A 17520-nucleotide genomic window follows, 5' to 3' on the forward strand; every position below is an offset into this window, starting at 1 on the left:
CGCAAGTACGTGTACTGCCCTAGAGCTCTCCTAGATGGGGTGTTCTCGCTCAGTATGGTTCAAGTTGTACAGGAGTGCACACGAGTACACGAAAAGGGTGGCTCTTTACTTGATCTTGTATTTTTGAGTCCATCACTGGCTGAACAAAAGTACACTTGTGAAGTGATGGACGGTATTTCAGATCACAGTATGGTGATTCTTCAGCTATTGGGCATGCGTCATGAAGCGCAAGCCACAAAGTCTGTACTGGTGCCCAATTACTCTAAAGCTGATGATGTTTCAATTGTGGACTTTTTTGACATTGATTATGAAGATTTTAAGCGCATTGCAGTATGTGATAGTTCAACGGTTGATGATGCGTGGAAAAGGTTTAAAGAAACTGTACACACACTAATAAAACGTTACATACCTGACCGGAAAAAAAAAGGTTCAAAGAATGAATCCATGGGTTTCGCAAAAAATCATTCACATGAAACGACAACTAAGGCGCATGCGGGCAAAACGAAAAAGTAGTTAACAAAGTCTCAGATCGGCTGACGTCACAACGCTCTCTTTGTCGTTCAGAGCTGAGCTGGCTGACGCAAAGAAGCGATACATGAATGAATCTTTAACGCAGTTTATTAAAACAGCACCGCAGAAATTTCGGCGATATTTATCGAAAGAAAAATCGAATACTGTGTATTTAAATAACGAAACCGGCACTGTTACCAATAGTTTTCAGTTAGTCTGTACTTTTAATGATTATTTCAAATCGGTTTTTACGGACGATGACGGTATACTGCCGGAATTCAGCCTAGGTTGTCCTGCCTCGACAATCCCTCATATTGTCGTTACACAGGAAGGCACTTGTAACCTTCTTCTGAACCTTGATGAAAAGAAATCAACTGGCTTAGATGGGATTCCGAATGTCTTTTTAAAAAGGTATGCTGAATGCTGCTCTTATTATCTCACTGATATATTTAACAAATCTTTGCGTGACGGACAGGTTCCTAATGACTGGAAATGTGCTAAGGTCATACCGATTCATAAAGGAGGTGCTAAAGACTGTGTAAACTACTACAGGCCTGTGTCTTTGACAAGCACGTGCTGTAAAACACTGGAGCATGTTCTAACTAAGCACTTAACAGAATTTCTCGAAGAACACAAACTAATGGCAGAACAACGACAACATGGTTTCAGGCGAGGTTTCTCGACAGTGACAATTCTCACCGAGGTTTCACATTTCATTAGTCAAATCTTAGATGACGGAGGGCAAGTTGACATTATTTTTCTTGATTTCAGAAAAGCATTCGACAAAATACCACATCCAAAATTGCTGCATAAACTTAGCACGATCCTGCAGAATGATGAGCTCATAAATTGGATAGCGGCTTATTTGATAAACAGAGAGCAAGTGGTTTGCATTAGGGGCACAAACAGCACGAGCCAGTCGGTAGGTTCAGGAGTTCCGCAGGGCTCTGTCATAGGGGCACTGCTGTTCTTACTATATATTAATGATATGAACAGCGGCTTCTCGCCCGATGTTTTCATTAAGCACTATGCTGATGACACAGTCATCTATTCAAAGGCAGAATCGAACTACGACCAGGAAAAGCTTAATGAACATCTGGGCATGATAGGCTCTTGGTGCAAAAAATGGCAAATGGAGTTGAACACAAGCAAAACAGTTTTTATGCCGATTACAAGAAAAACCAAGCCTCTCTTATTTCGTTACGTTATACATAACGAACCACTCTGCCGTGTGTCAGAATATAAATACCTGGGTGTTTACGTCACAGATAGCTTGAACTGGAACCGCCATATAGATTATATCTGTGATAAATCGTAAAAAAAGCTTTGGATGCTTCGTCGGAGGCTTGGTGACGCGACACCTGAAGTAAAACTTATAGCATATAAAACTACAGTACTTCCGTTGCTGGAATATGCATGCCCAATATGGAAGCCATATACGCACAATAATATCGCTAAATGTGAACAGGTTCAAAATAGAGCCTTAAGATTTATTTTTAATTCCTACTGTAGAACGCAGTCCGTAACAAGTCTAAGAACTAGGGCTCATATTCTTACATTGCACGAAAGAATGAATATCAACAGCATGAAATTCTTTTTTCAGATATTCCACGGTATCTACAAAACAGAGATAACAAAAATTTTCACTCTAGACACGTTGCATTCGCGGACAAAGCATACCAAACTCATTAAACCTCTGAAGCATAACACAAAATCGTTCGAGAATTCTTTTATTGTATCCGCTATTGACACATGGAATAAGTTACGGAATGACGTTGTACTGTGTAACAATGTTAAAGATTTCGAATGTGCGTTTGAAATGTTGAACTGAGCTGTGATAAGGCACTCACTTGCTCACCTGTGTTCTGCTGAGTTATGCTGCAGTGTGCGCATTGAATGTTGGATTTTTTATTTATTTTTTGTTGCATTGCTTTTGCTTTCTTTGTGTCAAATTGTGAGATGTTCTATTTTTGCATTGACTTTTGAAATTTGTGTGCCCAGATGAGCAACTCCTGTTTTGGCATGTATGCTAACAGTATGAATAAATAAAATAAATAAAAATAAATAGAAATTGCCTTCGTGATTGGAGGCATTGCAGGCTGTCTGCACTTCACCTGTTTCTGCACTGCCTCTGTGACTGGCCCACCATTGACGAAGCAACGATGTCATGCGATGGCATCACGAAATTTGGCAATCTGTGATGGCTTGAGGACGTCATATGGTGACAACTTGTATTGATGCTGATGTCAACAATCAATTTTCATGTTTGATTAGGCATCTAAGGCTCTCGCCCTAATAAATAAACATCAGTATAAGGAGCGCTCACACTGCGTCCTTCTCGTTTGCAGTGAATTTGAGGTGGGCAGCCGAGTGTTTTCGGGATGCACCCATCGCTGGCGCCTGAGCCGGGCAGTGCAGAGCGGTCGTACGGGCACCTGGCAGGTGCTGCTGCGGGACGTGGCCCTCGCCCTGCGCCTGCTGCTAGTCACCGCACGCAACCGTATCGATCACCCGCACTTCCTCAGCCTGTGGGCTGCGGGAACCGCCCTGGCACGGGCTTTCTTCTTGCTGCTGGGTGAGTGTGCAACTGATCGCATACTGCAAAGCAGCACTGCAGAATTCCCCAATAAAATGTTCATTTTGCACGTGCACAGCTATTTATATAGAACACTTGACAAATCAACATTTTGCTAATGTCAGCACTGTGTTCATCTACTGTGTGCCTTTCACTGTCCTCATGGTATCTGCGCTGTTTCCTTCATGATGTTGTGCTAACAAGCCCAAAAGGGAACTCTACTATGATCACAAATTTGGTAAATTAACACATGGCTTTGTTTTGTCAAAACATTGAAGTTTGACTGTTAATGCAGAGTAAAGTTTCACACGATGTGTAATTTCTGAGGAAAGGAGGTCTAAATAGCATCTGAGTAATGATCACGTAATAGTGGGTTGTAATTGTGTGAGAAATAGTGCGAGCAATTCTGAATTCGAGCATCTGCAATCACCCTTATGGTTTCATTCTGAAGTCTTGCAAAAGCGGACTGTGTGTCAAAAGATCATGAAAGCAATGAAAAAAAAAAAATCACAGCATGTCTACGGAGTGAATGTTGATAAGTGGGGCGAAGCGTCCATCCGTGCTTCCGTCTGTCTGTTTGTTCTTGCTTCCGTCCATCCACACGACCATTCGTGCGTCCATCCATGCGTCCATCCGTCTGTCCGTGTATCCGCCGTGAGTCCGTTCATCCATCTGTGTGACATCTGTTTGTGCGTCCGTACGTCCGCGCATCTATCCATCCGTCCGTCCGCCTGCTAGTCCGTCTGTCCGTCCGTCCGTCCATGCGTCCATCTAGTGAACACTCCAAGTTCCGCCATCTCGCACCTCGCATCCCCTGTGGCACATACCCACTCTTGAGTGGGTATGTGCCAATGGTGGCTACGTACTACTATATACATACATACATACATACATACATACATACATACAAGAGATGGACAGACCCACGCCTTAAGGAGCTTCACCCCTAAAACATCACCGTTTACAGTGACTCGCTCTAGAGAGATGAACGGGCAGGCATCTGTAGCATAAATGTGAATACAGTTGTGCTAGTAATCCGTTCCCGTGCGAATGTTGCAGCACCACAATTTTACTTTTCGTGGGAGTTCACATTGATAGCCTGTGTCATGTGTCATGGCAAGCGGGTGTCATTTTCCAGGCTTTGTGTTACATGTGGGTTCTGTCCTACAGACGCCCTTGTGGGGCTTCCATCGGTGTCAGCCACGCTGTTGGTGTCCAGACTGCAAGAGGAGCGGGTCAAGCACCTCGTCGCTGAGCTCACCATTGAGGCGAGTAGCACCTTTATACGTTTGCTCTGGTGTTTCACTCTTTTTAAATGCCAATATCACCACACTTTGCTTGGCAAGTGAGAAAGCATGCAAAAAGAAAATAGCTGGTGGCAACGATACCTTGAATATTTCGCACCTGTGATGTCATAGGTTTCGACGATATACACAAGCGCATACCTAGTATGTTATGTAGGTAAACATGGAGTAGAATGTTCTTTGAGGAGGCCAGACACTTAACATGCCAAGTTTCAGGGAATTTTTTTGAACCACTGTTCGCCAAAATATTAAAAATGCAGCTCGAAATTCATGGTATCACAAGTGGAGGTTCCAACATAAAATTTAAAACAGAAACTTGATTTATTAATAAACTTATAATGGTGACATTAAAATCATCAAATTTTCGTGCATGTAATTTATTTATCTAAGCTGATCCAGTGTTTCACGCTGGACCAGTGTTTCTGCCAACGTGCTGTCGAAGGCATGCAAGAGAAAAACAAGTGTTGTTAGTCAACTAGAAGTACTTGTGTGAGCAAAGCCCACCTGCTCTTCCGTGCAGGCGGATGCGGAGAACCAGTTGGAGCAGCTGTGCCTGTTTGTACGCTACCAAATCAAGAAGCAGACATTCGAGAAGTGCCACATTGTGAGCAGTTGCTTTTATTACTCCTTTTTTTTTTGAAGTTTCAGCAGTAATCTACTTTACTGAATGAAACTTTTCATCAATTTCACTGCGGTTAAATTGATACTTCAGCAGGTCTTTTGGTGTTTTCAATTTTGAACAAATATTAACTTGATATAGTATATATGAATTCGTTTATAATGTACTGTTCTGTTTTGTCTGTACTCTTTTTGTTGACATTCAAAGCCACAGTGTGTAAATGTGTGTTATTGTGAAAGCTCCGTGCCTTTGATTTCTTCAACCTGCTGAAATTTTATGTAGGGGTGGTAGTTTTCGATAGCTAATTGATTTTATTGCAGTGGTATTGAACTCTAGTTGACTGGTCAAATAATGAAGCTAGCTTGAGCATGCTGCAATGCACATTTGGGAAATATAGTGAAACAGTGTGTAGACACTTTCCAGTAGAGAATAAAGCATGTCATTCCACCTCCTTCATTTTTAAAGAACTATGTCATGAATGAGTGACCGTTCGGCCACACACATCATGAACATTGCACTTGTGACCCAGGGAGAGGAGCGGCTACCAGCTGTGCCTTATGTCTACAAGACACCCAAAGGCCAGATGATCGACCTGCGGCTCTACAATGCTGGTACGAGCAATTACCGCCCCGTTGTTTTTCGCGCACCGAGTCTGACCTCTGCTTCTTGATGTTGACAGAGCTGCTGCGGAGTGCCATGCCGTTCCTGGTGCACATTTTGGAGAGGGAGCTGCGTGGTTGGTTCCCGGCTTTTCGGGAAGCCCTGGTGGCCAAGCTGAGAGGTGGGCTGCGTTTGGGTCTATTGCAATGTGCATCCTGGTGCATTGGTACATTAATGAATTGATCCACAAATTGATGATTTCGTTTATTTACAATCCCCTCAATTATAGCATCACAGAAAGGAATGATACAATAAAATAGTGAATTGGTCGGGCTAGTTGGTTTGACACTTGGTTTAGAAGAGTGAAGGCTTGGAAGGAAAGGATGACTACTTAGAAGAAAGACGCTCAACTTGCAACTGAGTTTATTTTGAAAAGTGTCTCACGACGAAAAGTGACGATCTGGTGTGACAGCACCTGCGTGTACGTTTTCGTGGTTGGACGCTTTTCGAAATAAACTCAGTTGCAAGTTGAGCGTCTTTCTTCTAAGTAGTCTTTCTTTCCTTCAAAGCATTTGCTCTTCTATGCCAAATGATATAACAAGATCGTAATTAAAAAAAAATCTTAATGCTTCATGGCTGTAACTAAAAAAAGCAAGATTTCAACAATGGAATACATAGTAGTGGTACAGTGAAGCTAATTAGGAAAAAAATGTTTTTATAATAAGGATTTTGTTGTGCATTCATATTCATGGTGCAATAGTCAAGAACACATGCACACAAAGAAACAAAATAGAAAGAATGAGTACTCTGCACTACTTAGTTGATTGCACAGATGCGTGTGGGTGTAAAGAATGTACACAAGTGAGGGTTGAGCACCCATGTTAGCTAACATATGGTTTAAGAGGTGTCTGCCCTCTCCAAACAATTGTAGAGTAAATGTATGCTGAACATGTATAAAGCTGACATAGCTGTCAAAGAGATATATATGACTACGAAAAAGCCAAGTGACTCTTTCTGCTGCGTGCAAGTATTTGCTTATATGCTCATGACCTTTTCCTCTGCGCAATATAAAATACCTATGACACTCAAATTGGATTGGAAACTTTTGCAAAAATCTTCTCTAGTAAAAGTTGGTTTGTTCCTCATAGTTTCACTGTTATTATGTTTTCATTTCAGTTTATAAGTATGCATATTTGCAAGTATGATTTTTTAAATTGTGTTGTGTGTTCATTCTGTAAATTATTTTTCATACTTACAGCAAAGAAACTGTCTGACAGCGACATAGAGAAGGTGAGTTCGTTTAGCAGCCTTGATGGAATTATCATGCATAATTCGGCGTTCTCTATAACTTCTCTGTGATGAGCAGAGGTATGGCTGCGCTTATTGTCAGCTGTTGACTGATGTCCTTGGCTTGCAGCAAGCCAAAGTGGCCGTTCAGGACGAGTACGTGCGACGTGTGTCGGAGGCGGTGGGTCGGGACCCGGCCCTGGAGAGCCTGGCGCCAGGGCTGGGCCAGCTGCTCGCCGAGCAGGCCCAGGCGGCCGTGCTCATCCAGCGGGCTCTGGACGTCGTGCACAACAGAACTGCGCACTACGTGGCTCAGGTGAAGAGCCACTGCAACACTTGGGTTTGATGCAGAGAAGCCTTCATGTACAGTCATGACCAACATGGGTTGCAGCGTGCTGCTCGAGGTCGAAGCGGCACCGAGACTGCACGGCGGCATCGACATAGAAAACAATCAGTGACTTAAACAGTGCTTTGACTACTGCTATTTCAAAAACCAGCTTCACTTTCATCATATTTGCTGCATAGACTTGGGACTCCTGTTCGCCGCGGTGGTGCAGCGGTTACGGTGATCAGCTGTTGATCCGAAAGTCGCGGGTTCAATTCCGGCCGTGGCGGTCACATATCAATGGACGTGAAATGGCTGAAGCTCATGTTACTGTGCGATGTCAGTGCATAGTAAAGAGCATCACATGGTTATAATTAGGCCTGTATGAATATTCGAATGCTTCGAGAATTCAAACGAATATCACAGTATTTGAATTCGCTTGGATTATAATTTAAATTATTGAAAATTTCGAAGTGTGTCTAGACAAGTCCGCGTGTAACCCTCGTGGAGGGGATTTCGCTGCAGTTAAGGGCTGTTGTACCGTGAAATTACTATTTAAATGTTAGTTCTCAGGCAACTTTTTGTAAAGGTGGTTGCACTGCAGTGAAGGGTTGCTAAGCCATGAAAGTATTTGTTAAAAATTTGCTCTGCTGCAAAGCCCCCTTCAAGGTTAAGTGAACACACCACCCTCACATCAACTCATGATTTTTGACGTTTAAAGCTTGTTATGCCGGCTTACATTCTCTAAGTATGGTAAATATTAAAACGTAACATATTTTGTGGGTTATCAGTTGCATTGCACCAAAAGTGAAATCCCGCTACTATTCAAAGTTGTTTCCACTCCCTTTGAACAAAAAAAAAAAAAAAAAGCCATTTGCACAGGTCTTTATGCATATATTGTGCAGGTTAGTTAGGTCATGACTAATATGCCTTCTTTCCTTTATAATATGTGATATACAGTATTTGAATTCAATTCCAAATTATTCGGCTAAAATTACTATTCGCTTCGAATTCACTTCGCACCTAAAATTCATTATTCACACAAGCCTAGTCAAAATATCTGGAGCCCTTCACTACAGTGTTTTTCATAATCATATCATGGTTTTAGAACATAGAACCCCGGACATTATTATTTGGCTTGGGACTCCTTCAACTGCGGCCACCATGTTGCGATTCCTGCTTAGTGCCACTTTACAGTGCAATCTACTTTAAATAGAAGGCCTGTGGGGATCTGAGATAAAATGTTCGCAAAATAGTCGCAGTTGCACCTCAGATCCCTACATCCCGTGATCTTTCGTTACGGTGAGTAGCGAGGTTACCACAAGCCCTTGTGTAAGCCTCTGACATTGTTATTGCTCTGGCCTTCAGCACCATATGAAGGCTTTGTCGTAGTTTCACTTGGCTCCAGTAAGTAATCTGTGGAGGATTTGGGTTGCAGTTGGGTGATAATACCCTAAGGAGAGTGAAAACACTTTTCCCCCCGTCTGGTTCTTGCAGTCCTAAGTTACAGTGTGGGGGTAGGGGGGAATCGAAGGGGCATGAAAAAGGAGGCGGAAGTATTGTTTGTTGAGTGGGCAAAGACCAAATTGGCCTTCTTTGTGCTTTTTTTTAATTTTTTGTCAGTGTTGTAGCTGCTAGTGCAAAAACTTGACTCCTGCTTTAGTAGAAAAAGCCGTCTTTCCCCCTTTCAAGTTTCTTAACGGAGCCCCATCTCTTCCCTGCTTAGGAGAAGGAGCGACTACAAGAAGAGTTTCCTGTGCTCTCCTTGATTGGACCATGGCTGCGCAGTCAGCTTCATGAAGTTCAGGTAAGCAGCATTGACTGCACAGTCCTGCTGAACTCCCGACCACAATGAGCCGAAATTACCTTATTGCTTGAGTCTTTCTACTCAATCAACAGCACTCTGTCATGAGTGTTTTTTCTCAGGTTTTTTTTTTTTTCTTCATTTTCCTTAGTTTTCTGTGTTGGATGTCAAGGTGCATTACCAGCATCCTAAAAACCGTCTCTTTAAAATCCTCTGCCGTTAAATCTGAAGTTCTCTACTGCATCAGCGTGGCGTTGCTCCGCATTATGCAGCAACAAGGTCAATGCAGAAGAGTAAACGGATGCATCTCTTTACAGTCTCACATTAGAGCAACAGCTGGGGCCAGTCCCATAGGACTGTGAAGAGTCTAATAGGCTAGGCCTTTCGGTCCCATCGGTCCCATTGTGGGAGCAGCTGCTTTGGTCTATAGGAAACTAGCGGAATCTAATGGGCCTCAATGAAGTATTTCTATCCATCAGTCTGCAGTCTAACCAGTGCTTTCACAAACACGATGATGATGCGACTTCCTGGATGACCGCAGTGCCAGTTGGAGCGCGAGCACTGCCTGGAGGCCCACGAGACTGCCCTGGCCCTGTGCAGGGAGCGGGGTCTTGCCCAGGCGGCCTACTTCGTGGCACGTGACCTGTCCTTCCTGCGTGAACAGGCCCCTGCACTGGCTGCTGAGCTGGCGCGGCTGCGCGCTCCCACCCGGACATTCACCTGGCAGACACACGTGTGGAGGCCCTCACAGTGGCAGGTGGGTACACTGTTGGGTGGGGCTTGTTTGACTGCTGTTGTCATAGTATCCCTAGTCTCCGCTTGATGTACAAAATTGTAGAAAGCATCGGAGCCACTTTTGAGTGGCTATATGCAAAAGGTGGGTTTATTTCCCAATGCCTGCTCCTTGCGGAGGAGTCACAACAAAGATGTCAAGGTTGGACCTGTGAGGTCTGAAAGAGCTGGGCGTATGAAAAAAAACGGACACAGCACATGTTGTCGTGCTAACGAACGTACGGTCATTTATTAGTGGCTTTTGCACAACAGCGAGCCCGCCTACCTGCCAAACCTTACCTCACAAATATGTACTGCCTTGTCAAAGAACTTAGTTTTTTAAAAAGCCAATCCAATGCACACAAACAACCTAACACACACGATGTACTGCAAATGCAGCATCGCTGACATTGGACTTGCCACAGGAGTCAAACAAAGAGTGATAGTTATTCCCTGTGTGCCATCCAACCTTGCCGTGGCACCCCTCACACGGCAGTGAGAACGCTGACTACGCCGTCACACTAGACTCGTGAGTGCCATGAGGTGAAAATGACTTTGCAGGGGGCAATAGCACACCCAAAAAGCTTTGAGTGTATTTCATGGTTTCATGGCTTTTGTTTTGGCTTTGAATGTGTTGGGCTCAACACTTTTCCTACCAAAGCAATGGCACATTTCTCCTTCGTCCACTCTTTAATCGTAAAAGATGCTCAAAGGTTGTACCTTGACATCTCTGTTACCACTCACCGGAAAGAAGCAACCTAATGAAACCAACAAGCACTTATACTAAAAAAGGTATAGGGGACATTACTTGTATGTTTTAACTGTAGCATATTAACTATGACATGGAGAGGGATTAAAGTGGATAAAAAATGAACTTAGCAGAGATAAGGACCGAACGTACAACCTTTATATAATGTGTCTGATGCTCTACCTATTGAGTGACAACCATGATAATGATAATTATAAAAGGCATTATAACTTATTCTGTTTCGTCTTGCTTTCAGTATGGTCTCCACAATTTCGGTATGGAGTTATGTACATTTCATTTGTTAATAGAGAACCTGATCATTAAGTGTGTAGTAAAGGGTAACGTGCGCCAGCCATGTGTGTCATTTTGAGGTGTCACAACTGCAGGTGCGTCGAGTGGGTGGGCCCTCTGGTCCAGAGCTTCCGATGGGGGACACCCTTCTGCTTGGTGAGCGCCCCACGTATGTGGCTGAGAAGCAGTGCACCCGGCTCACCTCCACCCGGCTACCTCTGTGGCGCTGGGGCAACTTCTGCCACCGGGTCTGGGCACACACCTGCAACGTCATGTTCCTCCTCGGGGTACGGTGTGCCTGCTGCTTCGGTCCGTGCTCTGCTCCTTACATAGCCATCGGTGCTTTAGCTGGAGGCTACGCAAGAAGTTCAGTCAGTAAAATGTATAACTCCGCATGTCTCCTAGCCACATTTCGACAGTGTGAGCAGAGCAAGGTCACGCATGTGAAGCATCGTGGCATTTCATATCAAAAACAAAGAAACGGAGGCAACAAAATGCTAAAGTATATGCAACAACCTATTTACAGTTGTATAAGAAAGTTGTTTATCTTTGAGCCACTAAAGCTTTCCATTCATTACTTCGCATAAAATGGAAAGAAATAATATTGTAGATGAGAAATATGAATGAAGATTCCTTGATGTGAACACATCTACTCCAAGAAGTCTTGCTAGCCTCCACAGCATTGATCGCTACGTATGGAATGGGATATACAGTCGACGATCAATATTTTGGACTCCACAGGGAACGTAAATGTTAGTCTGAATTATAAATTGCCCGAAAGAAGTAAATGCGTCAGAAAAAAAAAACCTTTATGGACACTTTATTGACCCGGTGGCCAGAAAAAGCTGTCAATGCATTGCTGCACGCACGTGTGCTTGCGTGCAACCAAGTCTACCAGTATTTCTGCTAGTGTGGTATGCCCGCTGTACGTTGACGAAAGAACAGCGAGGGTTCAAGACAGGTTTGCGGGCGTAGGTCTGGAACAAGCGGTGCGTCATCATCATCAGAGTCGGAATCACTGTTTGACGATTGCAGAACCTGCTCAGTTATGTCGTTGTCGTTCAATGCAGCACACGATGAAAGAGCACTGTGAATGTTTGTGAAGTCTTCAAACGTAACTGCATCAATAGTCGGCACACCGCAGTCTCGCAGGTTGTCAATAAAGTACGCACTTGAGCTCGTTCTTCGAATTCTTCAGCTGCAGTGTCGGGCTCACTACGTAATGTGAAACCAGCGTGCCGGAAGCAATCGCTGATCGTGCTTGCCGAAACTGCCTTCGAGGCATTAGCAAACATGGTCACGGTTGACATTAAGTCGATGTTGTAGTTTATCTGGCTCTCTAAGTACGGCAACATGCACTGCAGCATGCGTGAGCGATAGAGCACCTTCAAATTCTTGATTTTAATGGCACCATCGGTGTCATTTAACGCAACTCTTTGGGGGACAGCAGAGCGTAAATTAAAGCAGATCTGAACACAAAACCGAATGCCCGCAGAATATAACAGAACGCAGTACTGTAGACGCTTACGACAGTACTGAATTGCTTATTTGGGCTGGTTGGTACCGTCTTAGTACAGCGCTTCGTCCGTCTCTGTCACTGTCCTGTGTTATACACTGTATTTCACATTGTTGGACATAGGACATAATGGCGGCGATAGCAATACAGTACCGTGACAGTTCGGAGATCTTTGAAGTGAAATATTGGATGTTTGTGTTGTCGATACGACCTCCCACAGTTGAGCCATGGAGGAAGAAAAAGGAAGGAGGGAGCATTACATCACGCGAGTGAAGCCCACCTTGTCGGCCCAACACGTGATCAAAACGTCATAGCTTGCGATAGGTTTTAGTACTCTTGTTGTTCTGTCTCTGAACCACCTGCGCGAGCCAGCTGGTGTGCGCCAAAGCAGCGCGTTTCAATTAAAAGCTACCGGGCGCCGTACTCCGAAGTATCGGCGCCCGGTAGTCTTGTTGCTTGCGTGATTTTGTGCAAAAGGTCACGTGTTAGGCCGACAGTGCTGGCTTCAAAACGAAATGGCTTGCCAAGGCGGCTTGCGTGACGTCACACTTCCTCCTTTCTTTTTTTCCTCCATGAGTTGAGCAGTGCCTCCAAGATCAGCATTTTCTATTATAAAGCTGTAAGGCAATCGAAGTAGAGCCTCACAAAACAGCTATTTACTTTTGTTTGCTATCTCTGAAGCCATACTTTGTATGGAATGGGCACCGGAGGATATAATTGTGATTCGGCGTGCATAGTCCGGATTATCGGATGCGGATCTGGCATCTGTCTGAAATATTAGTCATCTTTACACATTACTTCTACGGGGTAATCGGTGGTGCCGTGCAGCTGTTTGAATTAACGAGCAAGTCCGAATGGTCGGTGTCTGATTTATCGGTCAGCGACTGTACACAGTACTTTTTGATGTGCTCAATTTCGTGAGCTTGTCATATTGCTCTAGCTGTACTTTGACTGCAGTAATGAGTAAAAAGTTGATGATCACTTATGCATATAAGCCACTTTATATCGTAAAGTGCCGAATCGTGAACCTTGTCTCTATTTCAAACAAGCGCTTCTCATCCTTGCCGAACTGCTGCTGAATCGTTTTGGATGAGCTAGCTTGTATTAATCAATCAGTCATTCAATAAATGGAATCAATCAGTCAGTTTGTCTATCAATGTACTTACACTTTCAAAAAGCAGAGGGCAGCTATTGAGGTTGGGGCTCCTGATTGATTCACTCTCTTGACTGCATCTGTTGAACCAGTACAGTTTTTCTTCATGGACTGAAACAGTCACTTGTTCTCCTTAGATCCTGATACCATGGTGCAGTCCTCTGAGCTTGCGCAGCCTGGTGCTACCCCGTCCATTCATGCCGGACTTTGAGGTCAACCAGGAAGACGTGAGTTCCGACACTTTTCAAGCTGTGCAATGAACGCTGGTCGGAACAGACAGACCTTTTCAAGAAAAGTTTTTTGGCCATTGTCGTAATGATAATGATCCCCGGACTTTTGTGAGCATCGGCTGAGCAGCATAGGAACATCAGCAGCATCAACATCCTCATTTGACAGATGCTAATAAAGAAGTGCAAATTTAAGGGCTAATTTTTTTTGTTGGACATGATATCAATGAGAACTAACAGACATTGATGCCAAGGAAAGTATGAAGGGCTGTTACTAGAAGTAACTGTAATGTAAATGTGAAGAAAGAAGAGTGTAAGAAAAGATAACTTGCCACCTGTCCCTGGCGGGTTATCGTGTCGTCCATTTTCCTTTCTTTAGATTTACATTTCAATTACTTCTAATAGGATCCCCTAAACTTTCCTTGGCATCAATGTTTGTTAGTTCTCCTTGATATCGTGTCTAACGAAAAAAATGAGCCCTTGAATTGGCACTTCTTTCCTTCATTTATAGTGAGGGGCTCGCTCTGGCAAACTTGATGCCCTCAGGTGGTTTGCGAGGGATTATTGGTCAGCTGTCAGCTCATCGTAAGACCACATGCTACTTGACGTCTAAGTGCAAAAAGAGTATTCGCAATGGCAACAGGTGGTGCCGACTGCCACTCCCATGTTCAAATGCACATATATATCCTGTAAAGTGGACGGAGGTATGACTGCCACCGTAGCTCAGTAGTAGAGCATTGGACGCATTATTCGAAGGTCGTAGGCTCGGTCCCTGCCGATGGCAAGTTATCTTTTCACCCACTTTTCTTGCTTCACATTTACATTACAATTACTTCCAATAACATCCCCTACAATTTACTTAACATCAGTGTCTGTTAGTTATTGCTAACATACGAGTGAATATGGCACTGTGCCATTCTTTTGGCAAGCACAGTGTTGCGAAAAGTTACTTGATGCAAGGCCCAACTTCTGATGGCAAAAATGCCCCGGTGCTGTGCAGGGAAGACTGCAGCCACGCAAGTCATCTTCCACACAGACACTCTGTTCCCGACTTCTGTCCCTTTGGAGGCACATCTCCAAGTCAAGAACAGACTTTGAATCTCAACCAGACTCTGGTGAGAAGAGTTTTCAGCATCGCCGAACAACTACCGAAATGGGGCAAAAGAATCGAAATGGAATGTTTTTCACCTTTCTGTTGCCTGTACAACATTACCATGTGTTATAATTTGTTTGTTTTGCTGCATAGTATTAGGTTGAACAACAGAAGACACTTCTTGTCAACTAGAACACTTAAATTTAGACATTTTGTCGAAAATCTGTCTGGCTGGGTGAAAAAATTTGAGATGCTAAAATGGGGGGGGGGGGGGGGGGGGGGTGCTCTAGCCACTGTTTTTGAAATGGATCTGATGTTTACAGCACCCATTACGTCTAGTCCTTAAGAGGTTGGTCTATTGGTCAGAGAAACCGCATGGTTTCTTATCCCCTCATTTAGGCATTTTCTTTTCCTCGCGTCGTAGAGTATAAAAAATGACACCACTTCCACAGCCAATACGGTCCCCACCTGTGCAAGGGACTGAACGAGTCTTGAAACGTTAGGGTCAGTCATTTTGGCATAAAGAGTTCGTTAAAAGGTGTGCTATTAATTACAGTGAAGTATTTCAGAAGGCTGTGTCCAAAAACTTGACTGTGAGGAGCAATGAATTTTTGGGGTGCATTTCTGCTCTGCACACGCTTTGGTCCAGAGTTTGAATTCCGAACAAGGACGAATTTATCATAAACTGGTAAACTTTCCCGTGCAAGAAATCTATGAATTTCCTTGTACACTCAAACCTCAATATAACAAACCCAGATATAATGATATACCAGTCATAATGAAGTAAATGAAAACTGATCTTGCAATAGATGCAATGTTAGAAATATGCCTTCATAGTGAATTTATGGATACAACCAACTCTTTTTTGTGTAAGAAGCAATTTTGTTGTAATGAGGTTTGAGTGTAGCATCATGGTACAGGCGGGTGCATGACATTTCTTTTCCTTCTCACTGCCACCTCCCTTGCCAGGTTTTGTGGGAAAAGGTCTGAGCCGGCAAGTGAACCGTGCCTGGAACTACATCGTCAAGGGCCTGGTGGGCACGGTGCTGCTGGTGATGGTCTTCCCCGTGCTCTCATTGGTCGTATGCCTTACATCTCTCGTGGCAGCGCTCCTGGCACCCCTCTGGTAGGCAGCACTGCACTTGTACTATTCTGGTTGGCAGAGATAGGGAAAGGAGCAACTTTTAATGAAGGGAAAAATAAATTTCACAGAGGGATAGGGGTCAGGCGTCGCCTGGCCATCATTTCTTCGGCTCGCCACCTCCTCAGCTCGGCAAACTCAAATATATAGCTTTCTACTGAAGATAACCATACCACTAGTGTTTATGGCAGCCACAAGCAAGGCTGCTTAGCTATACTCGACATAGGCTTAGCCATTGAAGGGAGGGGTTCGCTTGAACTCTTTCCAAATTATTAGTGAGTGCATGTGTGTGTTTGTGTGTGTGTGTGTGTGTGTGTGTGTGCGTGTACATCTACATTTTAGCACGCATACATGCACTCAAGAGAGTTGGATGCCCCCCTTCCTTTAACTTGCTATGCCTCTGATACCTTGGGACAACTTGCTGATGTGATGTAGTTCGCCACCGAGTTGGGAGAGAGGGCGGGAGTATAGGACAGGAGAGAGAGGGGTATGCACATGTGCAGTGGGGTGTGGACAGCGCACTACTGAGGAAGCGTTTCATTGCCTTTGCCGCCAACTTGAGAGAGAGGGAGGTGCATAGGAGAGTAGAGAGAGGGGGATGCGCAGTGGGGGCGTGGACGCCGTGGGAAGGAGGGAGGAACAAAGCCTCTGCCATAAGCCGCTACACATAAAATATTGTGATCATTTATGGCGTAGTGGGTACTCTGTAAGTGTGCTTGTAGCAGCTGCCTAAAGATATGCGTCGGAAGAGTTATCTACGCATCTGGCAGTAATGTACAAACATGGTGCAAACGCGATAACAGACTGAATAAAATACATAAATAAACGAATACAATACCTCCCTCTCAGTAAAAAATAACGATGGCAAAATAAAGACACGCAGGTAAACTACAGTTTTAAGAAAGGTCACCCTTTCAGTGTTTGCTGTGACTGGGTTGTGCATTCTGTGCAGGCCCAGTCGTTCTTTTCATCTGTTCAAGCTTTCATATTCTCCCTGAAGTGTCATTGTGTTGTGTCATTGTGACCTGTGTCATTGTACTTTCTGACTGCAGGATGCCATGTGTTATGCTTGCCTTCCACCTGCTCATGGTGCTTGCGTATGACTTTGACTCACCAAGTACGTTCTCCCAGCTGCTTTTTTGAAGCCCTGCTTCTTCGGGAGTCTTCGTTTTGTCTTGTTTTGTTTAAGGAGTATCTTGTTGAATTGAAGATGGCTCGCTTTGATTCAGAATTACAAACGTATGCATCATCATTGAAGAAGTGGTGCCACGGATTGACACAACCTCTTTGCAACGTGTGGTCATATTCATGAGCATGACTTCTTACACAAATTACACAACAGCGAACTGCTCAGTGCCATTAAAACTTCTTGCCTTCATCACCCAAAGTATCATTTACCCATGCTCCATGAGTAACCAGCAGAAGACAACATTAGTGGCATGTGTGGCTGGTGTGCACACAGAATAAAACAGTCTGGGCAGAATATTGCACTGCGCAACTGTTAAGGCCTAACAGTTTCTAAGTTTTCACATTAATATTTCTTTTGAATATCAATT

General features: G+C 44.0%; 1 protein-coding gene across 2 annotated transcripts in view; it reads left to right on the forward strand.

Moving 5' to 3' along the window:
* Positions 1–17520, forward strand: part of LOC142767260 (uncharacterized) — a 62794-nt gene that overhangs the window by 21986 nt on the left and 23288 nt on the right. For both annotated transcript variants that reach the window (XM_075868557.1, XM_075868556.1), the window contains exons 6-19: positions 2859–3085; positions 4256–4353; positions 4910–4993; positions 5538–5619; positions 5688–5789; positions 6867–6898; positions 7026–7211; positions 8947–9027; positions 9566–9781; positions 10930–11121; positions 13641–13730; positions 14731–14845; positions 15793–15949; positions 17017–17081. In XM_075868557.1, the coding sequence (XP_075724672.1) occupies positions 2859–3085; positions 4256–4353; positions 4910–4993; positions 5538–5619; positions 5688–5789; positions 6867–6898; positions 7026–7211; positions 8947–9027; positions 9566–9781; positions 10930–11121; positions 13641–13730; positions 14731–14845; positions 15793–15949; positions 17017–17081 (1727 nt within the window). The remainder of the gene's footprint in view (positions 1–2858; positions 3086–4255; positions 4354–4909; positions 4994–5537; positions 5620–5687; positions 5790–6866; positions 6899–7025; positions 7212–8946; positions 9028–9565; positions 9782–10929; positions 11122–13640; positions 13731–14730; positions 14846–15792; positions 15950–17016; positions 17082–17520) is intronic.

This window comes from Rhipicephalus microplus, chromosome 7 (assembly GCF_043290135.1).
Source record: "Rhipicephalus microplus isolate Deutch F79 chromosome 7, USDA_Rmic, whole genome shotgun sequence".
Lineage (NCBI taxonomy): Eukaryota > Metazoa > Arthropoda > Arachnida > Ixodida > Ixodidae > Rhipicephalus > Rhipicephalus microplus.